The 22,670-nt window shown below is 39.0% G+C and overlaps 2 protein-coding genes across 4 annotated transcripts in view; one reads left to right on the forward strand and one right to left on the reverse strand.

Moving 5' to 3' along the window:
- mcph1 (microcephalin 1) overlaps positions 1–22,670 on the forward strand; it is a 137,650-nt gene that overhangs the window by 65,662 nt on the left and 49,318 nt on the right. The gene's annotated exons all lie outside the window — the stretch shown is intronic.
- Positions 1–22,670, reverse strand: part of angpt2 (angiopoietin 2) — a 58,226-nt gene that overhangs the window by 18,768 nt on the left and 16,788 nt on the right. The window contains exons 2-4 of the mRNA XM_003215442.4: positions 9,918–10,073; positions 6,122–6,243; positions 2,820–3,052 (exon numbers count right to left, since the gene is read on the reverse strand). Coding sequence (XP_003215490.2) covers positions 2,820–3,052; positions 6,122–6,243; positions 9,918–10,073 — 511 coding nt within the window. The remainder of the gene's footprint in view (positions 1–2,819; positions 3,053–6,121; positions 6,244–9,917; positions 10,074–22,670) is intronic.

Below are 22,670 nucleotides of genomic sequence, written 5' to 3' on the forward strand. Positions count from 1 at the left end.
AACAGCTTAATGTCCGAAACTATACAGTCAACTCTCCGGCATGCCTCCTCACGTTTTTACCCACTATGGGTCATACATGGGAGGCTTAAACCCTCTTGGTTTTAGGTACTCCTTACCTTTATTTCCAACATTTATTTATTTCCAACATTTATATCCCGCCCTTCTCACCCGAAGGGACCTTTACTCCGCCTCGGGATCCAAAGCCTTCATAAAGTGTCCCATGATGGGGTCCTAACTCTGTCACTGACTGCCGAGACCCAAAATCACTTACCAGACTATACATAAAACCATTCCGCAACCGCTCCTTCCACTCGCGGACGCGCCTGACTCCGATCCCAGGACTGCCCGCTGAAGGGCATACCGACGCTGATGACTGACCCATGCTTGATCAGGGTCCTCTCCTGACTTCTTACACAGCCTCTCGTTATGTGGCTATGTTAGTCTCCAAACCGTACCATCTACGCATTAGATATGTGGATAACCATATCCCACAGTCCTGATCCACACTTCTCCTGCTCGGTCGACACTAGTTCTTTCCGAACAGCAGTCTATCCTAGTTGGCACTACTCGCTCTACTCTTCCGTTTTCCTCATATCTCCTCTGGTCACGGCTAACCTCCAGATATGCCCAACTTTAAATTGCCTTGGGCCCACCATAAAACCCTTTCCAACCACATGCCTGACACTAAATCAGAGCTCAACTATTGGAGTCACCAGACATTTCGCAGATTGCGATTCCCTGCTTGTTCTTCAGACTGTACGAATCCGAAATATGTCCAATCGAACCCTTTGTACCAAAGGGCTTTTTGTTTTTGATTCATCAGCAGGCGGCTCCCGCCCTTTTACACGAGTCAAATACTAGCCAACCCTTTACTGTTACGCCCATGGGCTAGTACAAGCATGAGAGCCACCATGCATGTTTTTTCTTCGGACCCGAGAGATCTCCTTACACCCGACCTCTACTTTCCTCACCCTTGGTCTTCTGTCCGCCTCGGCGTCCACAGACTTTGCTCTCTCGTCGCTGGATACATGCTTCTTATCCATCTTCCAGACTCCTCGCTACCCCAAACCTCAGTTTGATATACTTTTCGAGTCACATCTCTCGTGACCGTCACCTCAGCCTACCACCCCTCAGAGTTAGGGGCCTGACGGGTGGATGATCTTTGTTTTTCCCCCTTTTTTTCTGTCTTCCACAAGACACCTTACAGCCCTCGACATGGCTACTGCTTCCTTTTCTCCCACGGTACCGTCATACTCCGCACATGCCAACGCATAGCATGTCCGGTGTTTGTTCTCAGCCCTCGCGTTGCCTATTACTACGTTTTTCTACATCTTCTCGATGGTTGGAGAGCCATCCTCTTCCACAACCAGACGACCCAGTCGATGAAATGTCTTCCCAAATTCTTCACCGCCAATGTCCATACAAACCGGGCATGCTCGGTTCCGACCCAGCTATACTTCCCCATGGAATTACATTGGCCAGGAGCTTCGACCGCCACCTACCAGGCCGTTCCCCACCTCCTTCAGTCGCATCTCGCTTGACCAGAGACCTCCCATCCCTTATGGCCACCCTCCAGAGCACTTCGCTGGCCTCCAGATGCAGGGCGTCCATTTGCACCATCTTGATGACCTTCTCTTCGCAAGTTATAGACTCAAGATGGCATCCCAACCACATGTGGTTCTCCATCAATCTGTGCTGGGCTCCAATTTTCCCTGAGATACCCCTTTTTCCTTATATCCGACTAATTCGGCTTTCAGCCTGATGGTGTTGTTTTCCTTTCTCTGACATAAATATGTCTAGTAGTTCATCCTACTACCAAAAGTTTGTTGACTTGCTGAATGCCAACGACACCTGTGGACTTCCGATCACTACTGACACTTCCCAGCAGTAAGTTGCTGGACAGCTCTATATGACAGCCTATGACTTGATATCTTCTTCATGGCCGTGAACGACCTAACTTGTTAGGTGGCTACCTCCAGCTATGAGTGTCTCTCATATGAAACATTCCTTTGCTGATAAACTGGCGCTCTCGTAAGACTTACTTGGCTCTTTTCTCGTTAATATATACAGTTGAAACAAATTGCTGGGCTTGCTTACTGGTGTCGGTTTGATGCTTGCCCGACCTTCCATAACCTCAGCTTGCTAGTCTCCACCAGTGTGCATTCACAGAGAACTCGAAGAAGAAAGATAGGTTGCTTACCTGTAACCATGTTTCTTCGAGTGATTCTCTGTGAATCCACACTAACCCGCCCGTCCTCCCCTCAACATCAAACCTCCCCCTTTCTACCGACTACTGCGGCTCAGGAACTGGGGAGTGCGGAGCCAGAGCGCCTTATATATGCTAGGGAGGAATGGGCGTGGTTACCGCCAAAAATTGAAAATGTAAAGCTTGGAAAGTTTCCGTTAGAGCCTGCGCAGGTGCAGTATACTTCACCAGTGTGGATTCACAGAGAATCACTCGAAGAAACATGGTTACAGGTAAGCAACCTATCTTTCTCTCAGATCCAGTTGTCTCACCCCCGTTCTTAACTATGAGTTGTTTGTAACCTGGAGACCACCTGTACAATCTTAATACCCAGACACAAAAGTAGGCATGTCAGTTCTCACAGTCTTGCTGAACTCAGGGCAGCTGTGGTTCTTTTTCTTTATACCCAGAGGGGTATATGATAATACTGGCCTAAGGCTATGCATGTCTGATCTAATTACACTTTATATGTTAAGAAAACAGTTGCCCTAATTTGAAGGATGTTCCAGGGTAAATATGGAAATACAAAAAGGACATTTTCTCACTAACAATTCGAGTGTCCAGCTTCACTTACGATTTGGTGTAGAAACAATGGAAAACAGGTTCTGCACAGTCTCCCTCAAATCATGCTGCTGTTTTTGCAGAAGAGAGTTGTTAGCTGTGGCAGTGACCAGCTGTTGCTGCAGTTCTTCAATGATGGAGTTCTGCCTGGAAACTAGCGACTGGAGCTTATCTTTTTCGACTTTTATTGACTGTAGCTGGACTGTGTGCTTGTCTTCCATTTCAAGGACTTTTTTTTCTAAAAAGCTAACAAATACAAAATTGATCCAGTTAAGGAACAGTGGATTGTCCAGCGTATGGCTTTGTCTGAGGTTATTTGATATGAAAAAAAATCTGAGCTTGATGAGACTCTCATTTTTTTTCTCCCCATGGGCAAAATAACATCTGATCCAGGATATAATTTGATTATGTGAATGCAGGATCTATCTAACTACTTGATTTGTCACCAACCCAGGAATAGTGTTTTTTCCACTGCAGCACCAGTGAGCTTTCCAAAACTGTACATTTGCTGTGTGAAGAAAAAAAGAGATCTCCACTCAGACAGTCCAAATTCTGCACATCAGTGTGTGTTGAATTTACCTTAAATCTGATCTAGACATTAAAGGAGTCATCCAAGGTACTGAATCAATTTTGAGAATAAATTTCAGCATCATAGATAAGTCCTATAAAGTTTGAAATAAAACTCTGGGTCCATTCCCCACACCACTGACATAGACCTCTGGCTGCACCTATTCTGCATAGGTGATACAAAGTAACCCAATCTGCATGATTTTTATTTGTATCATTTACAGTTTTACAAACATTATTCTGATTTTGGTCTCGGGACAAGGTAGAAATCCATACAAGGCACTGAATACCAACCTGAAGCCTTGGGATCACATTCAGCTATTTATTTTTTATTCAGCAGGCATTGGCCATATGCATATACACAATATACTTCCTATCTTGTAAATACAGACAGATCTTCAAGATGCTGAATGCATCATTCAATACCAAGCTCAGCACTCCAGCAGAATTGCTGTAAATGTGTAATCCTAGTTGTGGAACTCCCTCCCTAGTGAGATTAGATCAGCCCCTTCCCTACTGTCATTTCGCAAACAAGTGAAAATTTGTCTTTGGCAGCAAGTATTTGGCCCAGCATAATTATCTGTGTATTATAGTTGAAATTGGCATTGGATTGATGAATATGATTATCTGATTATCTGGCTTCGGATCTATGCACAACAGTCATCTAATGTTTACATAAGTTGTTTTAATGTTGTTTTAAATGGTTATATAATTGCTTTTAATTGTTGTTGTTGTTGTTGTTGTTCAGGCATGGAATAATGCCACTCATGTAAGCCACTCTGACTGCTTCATCACACTAGAGCATGAATCCACTTTAAATCCGGTTTCTTCTGCCTGCAGAATTCTGAGGTTTGTAGTTTAGTGAGGCCCAGGACTTTCTGGCTGAGCTGTTTAAAGCCCCTCTCTAAAGTGGATTTAAAGTGGATCCAAGCTCTAGTGTGATGAGTTCCCTTCAGGGTGAGAAGGGCGGGATATAAATATTGTAAATAAATAAATAGTTGTACCGCTTTCTCATAACTCCAATACAGCCTGGATCAAATAGGTTTTCAACTGTTAAGCATCTTGTAGTAGTGCCTTCTTTAATGTAAACATCACCTCTGGGATTATCTTCTAATGAATTATAAACCACATTTTGTATAGAGTTAATGGGTGAAATCCAATCCTATTATTTCACTGATGCATTTGTTTCTGTCATCTTTAAAACTAGGAAATTTCCAGAGCTTGAGGATGGGTAGGTGGGGAAAATTTAGGTATGAGAGGAGAAGAGTGATCATCACACTAGCAAGCATCCACTAGTACTATCTTTAATGTGAATTTTGGTAGCTTCCTGTTTTAATTCTTATTACGCTTGAAAAACTCCTTGTTACACTTTGTTCAGAGATAAACTTCATTTTACTTTTATTAACTTTGAAAGAATCTCATATGGCATATACTTCACTATATACTTGTTCAACAATAGTATCTATTTCAGTAAGTGGCAAATGGAAAATAATGAATTTCCATCATTATTTCTATGCTTGATGCAACAAATGACATGGCAATCCTGAACTCATATTTACTTTGCTCCTCTTGGGTATAATATTTTGTTTGCATAAAACAAACCTTTCAGGAACATACACAAATACAGCAGGAGAGTGAAGACAAATGTGAAAACATGCCCTTTCCCCCTGGTGTTAATGTTTCCAAGAACTGAGGGACCTTATTTCAGCAAAGGCTTCCTACTGAATATACAGTTTTTGTATTCAACCTTGCAGTATATGATGATAAGTAAAGCTTGGGGACCATATAATTTGACACTTGCTTGATCTTTGTTTTAGAAAACAGCTTATTTATCTCCATAATATAGCTGCTGACATATCAGCCTCTCACTATGAAGATTATGAACTGCAAAGCACCACAGATGAACTAATTCCGCATTCATTACTTGATCACTTGCATTGTAGCAAATTGCATTCCAGTTTGGAGAGCAATAATGTTGATTTCTCTTGCATGTGGAACTAGTCAACTATAGGTCAAGCTCAAAGCTTGTTGAGTAAAAGAAGGTCACAACTTCCTTCTCTTCTCTTCTGGACTAATGTGATCCCGGCTCAGTAAGAAATGTTAACAGTTCTTCTGGCCAGCTGTCACTCAACTCTTCTGGGCAAACAAAAAGAATTCAAGAACTTTTGATGTTTCTGTTAGACTCACAACTGATCCAAAAAGGAACATTTACCAAATATTTATCTTTTTGGTAGTTTAACAAAAATAATATTAAAATTGCTGTGGCATTCAGTGCAACTAGATGGACAGATTTTGACTGGCAATGAAATGAGCTTGCACCATTGTTTCCCTTAGTACATTTTTATTATTATACTAGTCCCAAATGTTTCTCCATAAATAGTTTGGATGTAAGCAATATAACTTATTTGAATGTAAACAAGTGGAAGGGAACTGAGGTCTCAGTTCAGCACATGGCTCATTTCATGTCTTCTCAGGATCCTGGTTTCATGTATGCTGCACATACTACACTTGAGCAGTTGCTTCCTATTAAAAATAGCTTTGCACAGCTTTTTTTTACAGAGTTCCCAAATTCCATGTATACACATTATATTTCCTAGCATTTTTCCATTTTAGTCCATTGCCAAAGTATGTTTTTGTGAAAAAATGTCAGAAGTTAACACAACCAAATTACAAACTTATGTAGTTTTACAATTGGTTAAATGACAACTAGTATCTCCAAGAGTTTTGGCACACCGGAAATCTTCGTACCTGTTTTTTTCTTGCAGTTTACCAATCTCACTGGTCTGATCTGAAATCTGCATTTCAAGTTTGTTGGTTGAAAGTGAATGTTTTAGAAGTTGAAGTTCAAGTCTTGATGTTTGATTCAATACCTACATTTTGAGAAAATAAATGTTGAATCCCATTTAAACATTTGGAATAATAAGAAGGTAATAATATGCTTATTTATTAAAGAATTCTATGGGTTGCAACTTAAGTTGTTCTCAGGACTTACCAATCATATCTATACATACAGCCTCCTAAATATGGCAGCATTTTGTGACTACAGGGATACATTCACAAGTTTCGAGTATAACGTGGAGTGGAGTATGTCTACATCATCATATCCGGTGATATTAAAATCATTGCTTTTATTCCATAAAATTACTGAATCTTTTTTTAAGTCCCCTGTATTATTGGAAAGTGTGTGTTGTCTTATTTTGTTATTCATGCCATAGTTTCAGTTTTAGGCTGACGTGACTTGCATCTGCATCTCAGGTGCATTCCTTTTAACTCTCAAGTATGACATCTGCTTTTAAGAATGAGGAAAGAAAACTGTCATGTGGGGTGCTGCTTTCCGTTCCATTCTACCCTATCTTCTTTAATCTGTAACACTTCCCCATTGTGTTTTAAAACAACTGCTTTGATTCATCAAAATTTGGCTACAGTTGGCAGGAGGAATTTACTCATATCCTTCATATTGGACATGATTCAGGACATGATTTCACACTTAAACATATTTCCAAATTGTTCCTAAAGAGTTATTTTTAAGGAAGATTTTAATGATGCCCTTTATCTTATATTTCAAAATGCATGGAACAACATTGAAAAAAGATTAAAACTTAAATTGGGATAGGAAAAATTATTTTAAAAGCTTGGGTAAATAAAACAATTGCTGGGAACCATACAGGGTTTTTTTCTGCACAGGGAAACTGTTATGAGAAGGGTGCTGCATAATAGGATTCTCATGTTCAAGAATCGTATTTCTAATTGAGCACACTAATACCTTACTCCAACAGAAGAAACACATATAGAAATACTTTGGCAGGATAATTTAAAAAACAGTTGAACTGATATGAAAATTCAGGTACTTCGATTCCAAACCATCTATTGTATTTTCAGGTGGTTTATTGTTTAAATTAGTGTTGGAGATGGAAACTCTCTACAGCAATAATAGACCACTTGTCAAATGAGCTGTGTGCTACCAAAAGAGTTTTTCTTCCTTCCTTCAAAATAAAAGTCTTGAAAGCTATGACAGCTATATAAAGGTTCTTCAATACGTCTTGTAAATAATGTAAGGAGTTTTGAAATGAATTTATTTTTTCAGGATATTCTCTTGTTTGCTTTGTAAAAGTAATTGCTTGTGGTTGCTAAGAAAACCACTCTTTTGGATGAATTTGACTAGAGATCTATAGTGAGCCCCCCCCTCCCCCACGCAGCATGAGTATGGGAACATCTCTGTTCCCCTTAAAGAACCACAATTGATTTGGGACTTGGACATCAACTTGAAAACATGTGACAATTTATTTTTCTTTGTAGCTTCCTGTTCTTCCTTAATCTTTCGCCCACTCAGTTCAGTGTTTTCATTTATCCTGCAGTTCAATCGGAACTATTGAAATGTTAAAGCTTATCCTAGTTTCCTTTCAGATTGCTGTCTTACATAGGAGTGCATAATTTCAGCCTCTCCAGGTACATCTACATCAGGCATGGGAAAAATTTGGCCTTCCGGGTGTTTTGGACTTCAACTCCCACAATTCCTAACAGCCTATCGGCTGAGTAGTGCTGAGCCAAAACATGTCTGTGTCTCTCCACCCCCTACCCTTTCAGTTATCTTCCTATCCATATCTCTCTAAATCCCTTTCCCCATTTCTTCCTATCCATCTCTCCAAACTCTTTTTCCATTTTCTTCCTATCCGTATCTCTCCAAACCTCTTTTCCTTTTTCATCCTATCAGTCTCTCCACCCCCTTTACTTTTTCTTCCACTTTTTATCCGATTGCTGCCTCCTGCAAAATTTTGGGATTTGTAGTTTAGTGAGGCCCAGGACCTCCCTGGCCGAGCAGTTTAAAGGTCCCTCCCTAAACTATAACTCCAGAATTCTGCAGGAGGCAGCAATCGGACATAAAGTGGATAGATGCTCTAGTGTGGTGAGGTCCAATATCTCCTTTGTCTTCCCTGTATCTCTCCACCTTTCATTCATGTCTAACACCTCTTTTAATTGGCCTGGCTCAATGCTGTGCAATGTTGGGATTTCTAGTTTGGTGAAAGCCCTGCAGTAGCATTTTTTGGCAGAGAAAGCTACAAGCCTTGTAAAACTACAGCTCCCAGTATTCCATAACAATGGGCAGTTAAAATGGTATCAAACTGCATTCATTCCATAGCATAACTGCACCCCAAGGAAACTGGGGCAGAATAAACAAGAGAGGCTCCTGGAGGGAACGGTTATCTGTTTTTTCCTTCCATTGCTTGGGAAATTTGTTTTTTTAAAAAATAGGGATTATAATCACACAGGAACTGTAATATGTACCTTTTTTGGCCAAATCACAATAAGTGCACTCTTTGCTGGACATGTTCCGACTTACAAATGAATTCAACTTTAAAACAAAAAGACTGTAACATGGAGACTGCCTGTATTGGAACCTCGCTGCCTATTGCAGGTCAGGTGGCCAGGGAGGTGGCCTCTCCCACCTGCAAAGCCCTACTGGAAGCAGCCCTGTGCTCTCCAATCCTCTCCCAGCCCACCGCTAGGAACAAAGGTTGCCTGGTGAGTCAAGAATCCTAATGAGAACAGCTAAGCCTTCTCCCTTGCAATGACTGTTCTCATTAGAACAATTCCTTCTGTGAAGTCCCAGGTAACAAACTTGGCTGGAATCTCCTTCAGTAAGACAGTGGATCCAGTTCAAACAGAAGAATCAGAACTACATAATGGGGAAAACTGCTGTCCAAGGTACTGAACCAATTTTGAAAATAGGTTTCAGCATCATAGGTAAATCCTGTTTTATTTGAAATAGAACCCTGGGTTCATTCACAACAACACTGACATAAAAGACTGGCCTCCCCCATTCTGCATAAATGACACAAATTAACCTAATGGGCATGATTTTTATTTGTATCATTTTGCATACATTAATCTGATGTGTACACTAGGTGAAGCTGGAAGAATTCTATCGCTTCCCTTGGCACATACAGAACTATTTACAACTCCTTTTTGTATCAGTAAATCCAGATCATCCCATGCTTGATTCTGAGGGTTTGCCTTAAAATGTTAAGTAGTTATTTTATTAGTGTTTGTTTTTTTAATTCTTGCACATATTTACATATTGTTACACATAAATGTACTTTATTATTTTACAAATCATATACTGTTAAAAATAGAAATTTTCATGAGTTTTCATGAGATACATTGTGCCCCCATACATTTCATTATTACAATATATGTTTGTATGTGTCCTTTTCTCTTGTAAGGGCTTGGTTTAATCTCCAGTTTGCTAGTAAATTACTGTCAATTACTGTTTTGCAAAATGATTCATGTCAAAAAAGCATGTCACCAACATGAAAAGTTTGGAAGCTCTGCAGTACAGAAATGGAATCATCAACACCATTTGTTTATTTCTTGAAGCTTTTGCATGGCAAAAAATGGTTGTGTGTGTGTGTGTGTGTGTGTGTGTGTGTGTGTGTGTGTATAACATTTAATCATTAAGCCACCTCAAACTACACTGAGAGATAATTTTTGAATTATTACAAACCACAGCAAGACAAATAGGTTAATCAAACAAACTGTTACTTACATGTGCTTCAACATCTGTTAATTTCCGGGTTTGTTCTGCTGTTTGATTTAAAAGGTTTGTGCCTATTTCAATCATTACCGCTGTCTGGTTTTGCACTGCATTCTGCTGGATTTCTACCATTTCTTTTTTCATGTTATCTTGGATATAATTTTCAAGCTGTGTGATAGAAGAAGAAAAAAGATGTTTATGTTTGTGTACTGTTTTGTATCTTCCTTTTTCACAATTCTGCATAGATTGCTAAGCTTTCTTCACATTTAGAGCATTTCCCTCCATAATTTTTATAAAATACTTCATAGGCAAGAGAATTATGGTATAAGTCACAGATTAGCACTAAAGACTCCTGAACTACATTTGGTATCCTGACAGGATCCATCTGTACCAATGAAGAGGCAGAAGGGATGGGGAAAAGAGCAGTTGCTGTGACTGCAGGATTTGCCAGCAATTTACCAGTGGGTAACAGTGGCTTACTCCCTCTTCACAGTCAGCCTTAAAAACATTTACAAAACAAAGCTATATGTTTATTAGGGCTTTATCCAGAAATAAAAACCAGTATGTTCTATATATATCGATATATGCTAATTTATTAAAAACTATTAACATTTTTCATTATATCAAATCCTGAGTAGTATCCAAAAATATAGAAATTAGTGGGATGAGCAGAAACAAAGACTTACCACAATTGATTTATAAGTAGTAAAATCCTTATAAAGCATACATAAGGACAAAATACATCTGTTTACACTTGTTGTCAGATGACAATAGTGTTACACTGAATTGCCAACTAATTCCCAGTTTTTGCCCCAATGCTAGCAAGATGCAGTCATGAAAACTATTTGCTAACTATTTAAGGCAAACAATTGGCATAAAGCATACTGAGTACATTTTAGATAGCAAAGAAAGTGGGATAATGATCACATGGGAGTCGAGGCTCTTCTGGACTCTTGGACCAGTTCTTAAAAATGCTTCATGTGCTTATGTTCCAAGTAGCCAGGAACATACTTAGTCCTAATCATTTTATATGGCTTTTAAACCACATCATTGGATGTGTTGCAATAGCAAATTCCCAAATTAGTGTAGTGTTTACATCTTATTTTCTTTTTTGGTTATTTAATATGTAATGTTTCTTTTACTTTAGTAGTACAGTAGAGTCTCACTTATCCAAGCCTCGCTTATCCAAGCCTCTGGATAATCCAAGCCATTTTTGTAGTCAATGTTTTCAATATATCATGATATTTTGGTGCTAAATTTGTAAATACACTAATTACAACATAACATTACTGCGTATTGAACTACTTTTTCTGTCAAATTTGTTGTATAACATGAAGTTTTGGTGCTTAATTTGTAAAATCATAACCTAATTTGATGTTTAATAGGCTTTTCCTTATCCCTCCTTATTATCCAAGATATTCGCTTATCCAAGCTTCTGCCGGCCCGTTTAGCTTGGATAAGTGAGACTCTACTGTACTTGTTTTTACTATTCTAATGTAGCACAAAATAAATGGCGTATTTTTGACATTAATATTAAAATCTGAAATGTGTACAGAAGGTCTTTTTTGAAAAGAAAATAATAGTGTTAGTAACCAGCTAGGGAAATGACACCATTAGATATGTCTGTTTTGTCCTATTTATGTTTTTTTTGCAGAAAGATAGTACTGCTTTTTAAGTGCCTATCAAGACTAGAACTTTCCTTTGTCTCCAGATATTAAATATCTAAATGAAAATGGAAGCATCTTGACCTTAGGATGCACAGAAATAAACAAGCAAGTGTAGCACACACCTTTCTTTCACTACCTAGGATCTAGGTAGGGAATATAGCTTGCTGAAAGTAGAAACTGTTAAAATAATGGTCATCTCCAGTGTAAGATTAAATGCCGTACTAAACATTATCATCTTTGGCTTTGAAGGCAGGGTTAGATTATGAAATATGTCACATTAAGATAGTCAACCTGACACAAGGTTGCCATGGAAAGTTTGACAAGTTTTGAACTGACCATAATCATTTCCTTAAAATTACATGACAAACCTTTTATCAGAAGCTTGTGTCAGGTAGGCTATTTTAAGTAAATACAATGTGAAATAGAAAGGATAGATTCTTGATGGTGAAGAAGTAAGTTCAGGTGGAGGCTGGTGTGAGAACGGATGCAAAGATATATTCATTCTTATTTCATCTGTGCAGTGTTGAAGAGTGCATTTTTAGCATGTTCTGGACATGCTGTCAACAGCCATGAGAACTTGGCTTCGTGGCTACTTCCCACCTTTGTCGCCTCCAGGGGCACTGCACTGGTGTTAGCAAACAGTGGAAATTTTATTTAGAGATGAGAGCAGCCTATACAAAGGCTGAAGTGTTTAATCGCCTTCCTGGACCAAGAGTTCAAATACGTAAGAATATCTCATACCTACTTGTTAGAGATTAGACAATAAGTCTGGTATGCCATAACAATGTTGTTTGTACATTGTTGCTCAACTTTCAAACAAAACATTAAAAACCAAAGGGTGAGAAACAATGTCTCCCTTCAAAGAATGCCAAAATAATGGTTTCAAAATTATCTTGAGGCACGTTCTCATAACCATTCCAGCATGAGCAGCCAATAGTATATTCCAAGACTTTTGTCAATGGTTGTTTTGTTTGAATTTTAAATATCGCCTATATTAGTAATTGGCAAATGTGATACCTTTCTTTAGGTTCCAAATTCTCTGAATACTGATTCTCCCAACCCTCTCATTCTGTTTCTATCTTAGTTCTAAGTACTAAGACCTCTACTGGCCTCACAAACCTTTTTTTCTACAGCTGGATGCTATTCCACCTCTCATCATTAAATCCCCTTAAAACAGTGGTTCGCAACCTGTGGTCCCCAGATGTTTTTGGCCTTCAACTCCCAGAAATCCTAACAGCTGGTAAACTGGCTGAGAATTCTGGGAGTTGTAGGCCAAAAAATCTGGGGGCACCAGGTTGAGAACCACTGCCTTAAACTAAAACTAATATTTAGCAAAGACTTGATCAAATCTTTCCTTTTATTCCTAATTTATAGAGCCTCCGGTGGCGTAATGGGTTAAAGCCTTGTAACCTGAAGGTTGGGTTGCTGACCTGAAGGCTGCCAGGTTCCAATCCCACCCGGGGAGAGCACGGATGAGCTCCCTCTATCAGCTCCAGCTCCATGTGGGGACATAAGAGAAACCTCCCACAAGGATGGTAAAAACATCAAAACATCTGGGCATCCCCTGGGCAACGTCCTTGCAGACGGCCAATTCTCTCACACCAGAAGCGACTCAGGTTGCTCCTGACACGAAAAAAAATTCCTAATTTGAAAGAATTATGACTGGATCTTTGCTGATATTCATGGGCAATGTCTCTTTTTGCATCACCTTTCCACATGGTCTTTATTTCTTGTTCTTTGGTTATAAATCTCATTTAGACAAGTGTCATATGTATAATGTTCAAGTGCTTCACAGTGTATAAAACTATCTGAAAAACTGATAAAATACCCTTAAGGGGAATTTCATGAGTTTTATATTTTATTTTGTTTAAACTGCCTTTAAAAGTGGGCACCATCAACATCTATCATCATCGCTATCATCAATATTTTAGTAATAAACTTTTTCCACTGGACATTAAAACTTCTAATATAGTTAATTTTCTTCATCTTGCTACTCATTCCAAAGCCCAGTCTCATAGCAGATGCCTGCATAACATATTTATAAAGCATATTTTACCAGAAGTTCGGACATTTACATTTTGGACTGTAATGCCCAGGAAAGGTGACAAAAATGAGCTTCAATGAGACTCTGGATCACACAGCCCTTTCCTACAGTTTGACTACAATAGGTCCGAAAGCTTAGCTTGTTGTGTTGTCTGAATGCTAAATAATGGTTTGACAAGCTAGATAACTGATGGCCATTTAAATATTGTTAGATAGTGGTTCTCATCAGTCGTAGCATAACTGGTGGCAATAGGTTATAGGAGTTACAGACCAACAGCCATCAGGTGCCCACCCTTGAACCTAATCATTGTTTGGTAATATAAGAAGGTACTTTAGTGAGCCATGGTTTCACACTGCCCACTCATAGTTAAGAGTAGCATCTGAATATAACCAGTGATCAAACTTGTTTGACACCATTTCAAAAGCTTAACTAACTGAGCATCTCTTGACCTGTGGAAAATCAGTTGTATATATTAAGAGACAACATGGGTGCTCTTCTTTAAGAAGGAAACCAGATGCATGTTTTCTAAGAGGGTAATGATTCTGCCGTTGTAAAATGAGAGAGAGAAACAGACTGCCTGCAGTTTGTAAGGGAATAGAAAGAAACACAAGTTTTAGCACATACCATTCCTTGTGCATCAGTTTGGTACTACATTATTAATCATTTTAAAGTAAAAAAACAACTAGCCAATTCCTATTTGAAACGAAGACCTCACTGGTCCTTGTTTACATCTGTTTTTGTAGGGCAAGTCAGATGCTAGACTGACAAATTGGTTGTGCCTTTCTGAAGATGTTTTAATTACTCCTCATCTGTGTGATTTATAATTCCACCCTGATGAAGAAGAACTAAGACTTTAAGAGGTCTTCATTTTATTTTCTTTAGTGCTCTTTTAAAAATATAATTACGCATCCGTGTTCTTGGCAGCAGCAGTTAAATGCAGTGCTCCTCATTTTTTGCCAGCTAAGTGCCACCCATTATAAATGGCACAAGTAAATTTTACAAGACATGATGTAGATCACTGTGTGGAAGAAAATTGCCTGGAATGTTTATCAAATTTAATGTTAAAAACATTTTGTAGCCTAGAGACAAGAAGGCCAGAATCCAAAGGACTTGGACACATACACACTGTAGTTCTTTACCCTGTATAGGAATAGCAGATCTCCTATTCCCATATCACACACCCCTCCATGACTGAGCTGTATTTGAAGCCAGCTCTACTTGCTCTGAATCTACTATTCAAACCATCATATTCTGCAGGTTTTCGGTAGAGGAAAGAAGGACAAATGAGAACTGGAGTTAGGGCAACAGAAAATCCTGCCACAGTTTCTCCTGCTGCATCTAGATTATATCTTAGTACAGGCAGTTCCCAAGTTACAAACATCTGACTTACAAATGATTCATAGTTAAGAATGGGGGTGAGACAATAGGAAGTGGGAGAAATCTACCTCTAGGAAGGAAAATTCACTTCTGGAAGAGTTATCATGGGGAAAAGGTGTCTCCACTGAAGCTTTCTCACCAATCCTTGCTTCCACAACAAGCCAAAATGTTCAAAATCCAGTTATCACAAGGAAAGAAAGTAAGACGAAATCTTCTGAAGAGGGGCACAGGGATGTTAATCACCACAGGGATGTTAATTACACTTTTAAAATGTACCTGTTCCAACTTGCATACAAATTCAACATAAGAACAAACCTACAGAACATATCTTCTTCATAACTTGGGGACTGCCTGTATAAGAACAGTACATACATCTATAATTCCTGCCCAGGTGAAAAATAGGCGCTCCATGCAGTCATGCCGGCCACATAACCTTGAAGCTGTCTACGGACAACGCCGGCTCTTCGGCTAAGAAATGGAGATGAGCACCAACCCCCAGAGTCAGACATGACTGGACTTAATGTCAGGGGAAACCTTCACCTTTACTAACAAACCACAGTGGAAGACAGCAGTGACATCACCACCTGCTTTTGAAAGTACAGAACAGAGTTTTAAAAACCTATGTGTCACTATATGATACATTTGGAAAAACAAGTGCCCAAAACTATAACAGGAATATCAAAATTAGTGGAGCTGTTTTGTTTCATTGACAGCCTAAGTGTCTCTAAAATATTATTTTGGTGAATTTAGGAGATGGAGAGAAGGACGTTTCCATGCATGGGTGTTTTTGTGAAATAAACAGGAATGAATATGTTGCAAAATCATAACATACTGTAAATGTGATTAGCTACGGGGTTTTTTAAGGAGCTTGGAATAGTAAATATATTTGAGCTTATTGCTTTTCCTATATTTACTGGGTTTAATATTACCATGAGGAAATTCTGGTTCAGGCTATTTTGGATAAAAGTAGAAATGAAAACAGGATTGCCTAGGTGACTTAAGGTCACCTGATGTTTTGTTTTTCCTTTTCTAAAGGAAAACACATTTCCTGCAGCTTCCTTTTTTCATCATGCAATACAGACTATTGAAGATACACAAGTAGTTTACTAAACCACCCCTTCGTCAGTGGAATATGTAAGGAAATAACAAAAATCTGATTATATTTTGTCTATGAGATTGACATATGTTTGATGCGAGACAAAGATGCGAGTCTTTGTGCCATCCTCATGAAGACCATATGTAGCAGTTCAGTTGAAAAAGAAGGAGCCTCCGGTGGCCTAGGGGATAAAAGCCTTGTGACTTGAAGGTTGGTTTGCTGACTTGAAAGCTGCCAGGTTCGAATCCTACCCAGGGAGACTGCGGATGAGCTCCCTCTATCAGCTCCATGCGGGGACATGAGAGAAGCCTCTCACAAGGATGGTAAAAACATCAAAACATCCGGGCATCCCCTAGGCAACATCCTTGCAGACAGCCAATTCTCTCACTCCAGAAGCAACTCCGGTTGCTCCTGACACAGAAAAAAAAAGTTGAAAAAGAGAGTTAAAAGTGTTGTTTTTTTTCCTCATCCCTCCACCATCACAGAGTGGTTTGGTGGGGAGGTGTGCTTTATTTTTCACCTTTATATCCTTTTATACTGTTTATAATCTTTATAATGTTAATATAATGTGTTTTAATTTTCTATAAAATGTGTGGGGTTTTTTAGCTGATTCTTTCTGTGACTTTCTGCCCTAGATCCCAGTTGGGAGAAAGAACATATATAAATTAATTAAATTTTTCCCCATATTCAATATGTCTTTCTCATAATTAGTAAATAAACAAATCTAAACTTGTTAACTTTTCCTTTATAAAAAAAATAATTTTGGCTAAGCAAAAAAATTCTTCAAATAGGAAACTATGAAAATTTTCCCAATATATCTGGCTTGGTTTTAATCAGGATATGAAGACAAACCAAGCTGCATTTTCTTGGCAAAGGAGAAGTACCGGTATGATAATGACAATTTGTAACCCATTCTGGGGTCACATTTACTTATTGATTGTTTTGAGTCAGTTTGACATTTGCAGATCACATGGAGATCTGTTATAAATATACTGTATATAATAGGATCCGAAGATAACATTTAGAAAATACAGCGAGGTGGAGCTGCCCAAAGCATTCTAGTTCCTTTTCTTGCTGATCTTTTCCTCCATTACGTAATTCCCTTGGCTTCATGTGAGACACCTATCCCTCAATTCCTTGAGATTGTTCCTGGTGTGTTATGACTGGTAGTTCTTACATCCCCTCATTCATTTATTTATAACTGAAATGTTAATCTGTGCTATTGCTGGAGTGGCAGCAGATTGAGTATGTAGGACTGGAGTAACATAGATCCAGGAAATTCCCACTATGGTCCTGGGTACATCATTATACAGAAACACCTCTGCAACCACAGAACCCATACCCACGGTTTTTAGGAATTTGCTAGGTCCTCCAGGCGATTCAATAGCACACTTCCCCAGGAAATTACCATAGACTTCCATTGGAGTATTCTCTCCAATACATATCTATAGTACGATGGGCTCAGAAGTAAGGTAATTCAATGGTGTTCAACTGCATCTGTGGATTCATGCGGTGTCACCAGGAATATATCCCCCACGGATATGGGCATCTTACTGTCTTTCAGCCTAATATGGCTTATAAGATTGTTGTAAGGATAAAATGGAGAGGAGAATCAAAACTACATGTGCTGCCTTGAGGTCTCCAGAGAGAAACTTGGAAGGTTACTGTTCATTTGGATGAGAAAGCATTACTTGGAGAGCAATTGTATGCTCTGCATGCAGACACTAGTTTACCCTCATAAGAAGACCACCCTTTCTAGAAAGTAGAAAATTCATGATTAGCATCCCTCCTTTGGGGCTTATGAACCCAAAGCTGATATGGGAATGATTAGCATTGCTATGCTAAGGAAAATGAGAAGAATGAGTTGCTGTCTTGAACACACCCACCTAGAAATATCTCCACTGAAAATAAAGGGAGCTTCCGCCATGTATAAGTATGGTCAGATGTGGCAGTATTTACAGTGTAGTTTTTTTTTCCTTCAAAATATGGAGTGGTGGATAGTTTCAAAATTTATACTGAAAGAAAAGACTGAGGCTTGCTATGGGGGTGGGGGGTGGGACTGTCACTACTATCTTTTCCCATGGCTTTATCTCAAGGCATTTTTTTAAAAAATGCTACTTGTATCCATTCCTCCAATCCAAAGATGAGTGAGTGAAAGCATCTCCATGACATACAATTAAAACTATCTGAAAGAATATGTCTCCTCACATGTGTTTGACTGAATTTTCTGATCTTTGTGGCAGGGGGTCTTTTTTTAGCGCCTCGTCATTACAGACAGGTGAAGGGAGGACATTGGAGAGGGAGCCTTCTTGGTAGCTGCTCCCAGCCTCCCACCAAATGTTTGCTTTTTTGCTGATAGGCAAATACTATTTTATTTAGGCAGGTTGTGGCTCTTAACTCATATGGGAAAACTAGGTGTCCATTTGGTCATGCAACTACTATTTAAGAAATGTCATTGATCTGTTGTGAACTTCACTGTAATTAGAATTCTCCCCTATTTGCACAATTACGGCATATTGTACAGACATTGGGTTGCTAGGTCTCAGGGCACCTGCCAAATTCTCAGTTACATTCCATCTTCTCATCTGCAGCTGGTTGGATCAGTGCAAATATCAACATGTGTTGCACTCATGCCGTATTAATACATCAAAAAGCAAGTATCAGGAGAATTAGCTGTGAAAAATTGTTGGTGGAGCATGCACTTGTGACATTTGAAGTAAGGGACCAGAACTGCAAATCATGAGCCTTCTTTTGTATAAGTCATGGTAACAGCAGCGCAGTTGGGGACGGCATTCCCTGAGGTCTAGGAATGAGCCTTCCTAAAGCCCCAGAATTTGCACAGGACCTAGAAAAATTCCCTATATTATGTGTACTATAAGTAAAGCTATTATGGTGCAACCATAATAGAAATTTTTCCTACTGGCCAAATTTTGCTGCCCATCCAACGTTTTAAAAAGGATATCCCCCAACATTTCTGGTTGCCATGTTGCCCATTTTGAGCTAATTTGGGGCTCATTGCCCTCCTGCCTGTTTTCAAAATCAGCCTTTGCACAAAGAGTTCAAGCCTGCCTCCCAACCCTTGCTTTTCTCTTGTCCGTTATATCACAAGGATTCATCTCCTGCGATATCATAAAGACCTACAACCTGGCCCAAGGTACTGCCCCTGAAATGTCAGAGTGGAATGGTGCTGATCTGGACACCCTCCGCTGCCATCATAAATTCCAATTACTTTAGTGGCTGTGACCTAAATCCAGTTGCAAGTAAAGTAGATCCACCAAATCAGTGTTTACCTGGTATGCAGTTTCTATTGATTGAATGGAACTGCGAACTGGATTAGGCCTATGTTCCTATGGACGTCAAAGTATATTTGAAATGTCCACTAGTAATTCATCTTGAATCTTGTTTCAATGGTTTAACTAGTTTGATCTGAAGGGAAACATTATATTTTAGTAATTATTTTTGGTGGTTTTCAACTGCGATCACAGAAAAATCACTTTGTATTTTGCAAGAAATTCCAGCTATATGTTATTTTTAAAAAGGAGAGAAAGATTAATCCTTACAAATCCTTATTAATTTGTTCTCAAATTAATCATTTAACATAACTAACCATAAGCAAAAAATATGCAAAATTTGGGAAGGTAACCATCCATATTACTTGTTTGTAATGGCCTCATTAGCTACTGTACTAGGAAGACTACTGAGATAATGTTTTAGCTGAAATTTGTGCAGTCAATGCTCATTATTTTCTTAAAACTCCTTTCCTCAATAATTTGAGCACTGACTAGTATACTTTGCAATTTGTTGTCATTCTAACTTTGTTCAATATAGCCAAAAATTGGCAGAGTCATGCATTCAAATTACATTTTTAGCATAAGATAAGCATTTGTTTGTTTTTAAATCCCTCATAATGTAAGAAAGAGATGAATATGCTCTTTCATATAGTTAAAACATCTCAGTCTGTAATGAGGATTTGTGTCCTATGTATTTACAGGCAAATGAAATGGCAAGTTCATAACTCCAGGCTGGAAAAGAGTCAATTTAAAACTGGTTTACTGCCCTTTTTATTTTGGGCAGGAAGTCCCTGTAGACTTCTGTTGTTTGTCAAGAAAAACAATCCTCTTGAGAATGCAGATGGGAATGCCTGAGAAGCCTACAGTATTAGTTTTATACGCAGCCTGCTGAGAGCAATTCTGTCAGTCCAGACCTCCAGCTATGCTTTCTTATCCCCTTTTCCTGTCAACAAACGAAAAAGGTGAAAGTAACTAAATGAAGACTAACTAGATATTGAGAAAGAGGGAAATGCTCACAGGAACACACACACACACACACACACACACACACACACACACACACACACACTTGAACATGCATATGTACACACACATACACCCCAGCCTGAAAATTTAAATGATAGCCCCTTGAAGTTGGGAACCAAAACTTCTGGGCAAGAAATCATCTGTATGAAAACCATTCACATGCAAAATAACGGAAAGTTACAGTTCTTGAAGTCAAACACACCAACTATTTTTGACTGGTTAAAAAACATTACAGTGCCATTCTATGCTTCAGTTGCTTAGAAAGCTATAACTCAATGTGGCACTTTATTAGGAGAACTCTTGAGAGAACTAAGGGAAACAGAAATTACTATGTGGTGCAAAAGTAAAAGCAGAATGCAAAGGTGGGTTGTGACTTTTATTTGGAGCATTAAAACATAACCAAGGTACCTGATATAAACTAGAAATGTTAGTCAAAACACAGGACCAACTTATCCATGGTTCAGCGTGAGGAGTACTGCACCTCAACTCTTTTGTTTTTCTAAAGGAACCACCCCCTTCCCTGAACAGTGGAGAAAAGTAAGAGCGTAGACCATCCTGAGTGAATATAAAAGAAACAGCAACCCGCTGTTCTCTCTATTGGTTGGTTCTATGGCTTCCAGTGCAAATCTGTGGTTTGTTTCTGTTGGCTGTAAACCATAAAATTGTGATAGAAGACCTAGAAATGCTGGAGAGGTGTTCTCTCTAGGCATTTTTAGACCCTCCAGTGCACTTCTATGATATGCTTGTATAGCTATACAAAAATCATTCATTTTGTAGGGTTTGCAATTTCATATTTCCATGGTACATCCCCCACAAATATGGCAATCATTCCATACAGTAAAAGGCCAATGAAGATGATGTATGAGGTATGAATAAATATACAGCAAGCTCTGTGTTTACTTAAAAGTAAGCCTCATGATTTAATATAGTTAATATATTTATGTGACCTCAAACTTACTCTGATTTATGGGAACCTTACCCTAAGGATATTTGCCATTGCCTTCTTCTGATGCTGAGAGAATATGTCTTGCCCACATTCACCCAGTGGGCTTTGATCCCTGGTTAGAGTTCAAACCCTGATTTCCAGGAGTCCTAATTCAACATTCAAACCAAGATACTCCATGCTTGTCTAATTCCAAGTATTTCATCATAATTGGTGCAATACAACAAAAGCTTATTTTCATACTGTGTTGTGATGTCCACACTGCTGGGGAAGTAGACATATTTATGAGACTTAAATACCGTATTTCTCATATCACAATCCGTGGGTAATAAGATACATTTATTTTCATGAATAATAAATAGTTCTCAGAAGCATGGGCACATTTCTTCATATGTATCAGTATGGGTGGGATCATTACTGAAAAACAGTGACAGCCATTTACTGATCATAGGCGTAAAACTGCTCATGCTGAAAGGCATAATCATGCTAACATCTACCAGATTTGTCAGCCATTCATGTTTCACTGAAATCATAGGGCTTAGAAACCTGGTTCTTACATTCCCTTAAAAATATAGTCACCACACAGCAACTTTTCTGACTGCTAATTTCCGATGCTATGCATTTTTTCTTGAAGAAATTCTGCATGGGCCTGCATAGTCAAATATGTGCCAATCCAGATATCAGAATTAAAACACTGAAATTTGAACACTGAAATAAAGAGATGGAAAAAAATTCTGCTATGACATTTACACAGCAATGGTGATCTTGTGAATTTAGTCTTAGTTTCACTAACCATCACAAGAATTATAATCCTAGCCCAGGTCTGAATATATACTCAGCTACTTGTGCTTATGGAGCCCCGGTGGCAAAGTGCGTTAAAGCACTGAGCTGCTGAACTTGCAGACCAAAAGGTCCCAGGTTCAAACAGCGGGAGCGGCGGGAGCGGCTGCTGTTAGCTCCAGCTCCTGCCAACCTAGCAGTTCGAAAACTTGCCAATGTGAATAGATCAGTAGGTACCACTCCAGTGGGAAGGTAACGGCGCTCCATGCAGTCATGCCGGCCACATGACCTTGGAGCTGTCTATGGACAACGCCGGCTCTTCAGTTTAGAAATGGAGATGAGCACCAACCTCCAGAGTCAGACATGACAGGACTTAACGTCAGGGGAAACCTTTACCTTTACGTACTTGTGCTTACACAGGTCCTGCAGTGAGTACAGAGATACAATGCAGGAATACAAAAGCATATTCTAACATACCTCTACAGTATCCATGCAAAGAATAATGACCCCCTTGTAGTTTCCCATCATTCCACATACACTGT

The sequence above is a fragment of the Anolis carolinensis genome, chromosome 1 (genome assembly GCF_035594765.1).
Source record: "Anolis carolinensis isolate JA03-04 chromosome 1, rAnoCar3.1.pri, whole genome shotgun sequence".
Classification (NCBI taxonomy): domain Eukaryota; kingdom Metazoa; phylum Chordata; class Lepidosauria; order Squamata; family Dactyloidae; genus Anolis; species Anolis carolinensis.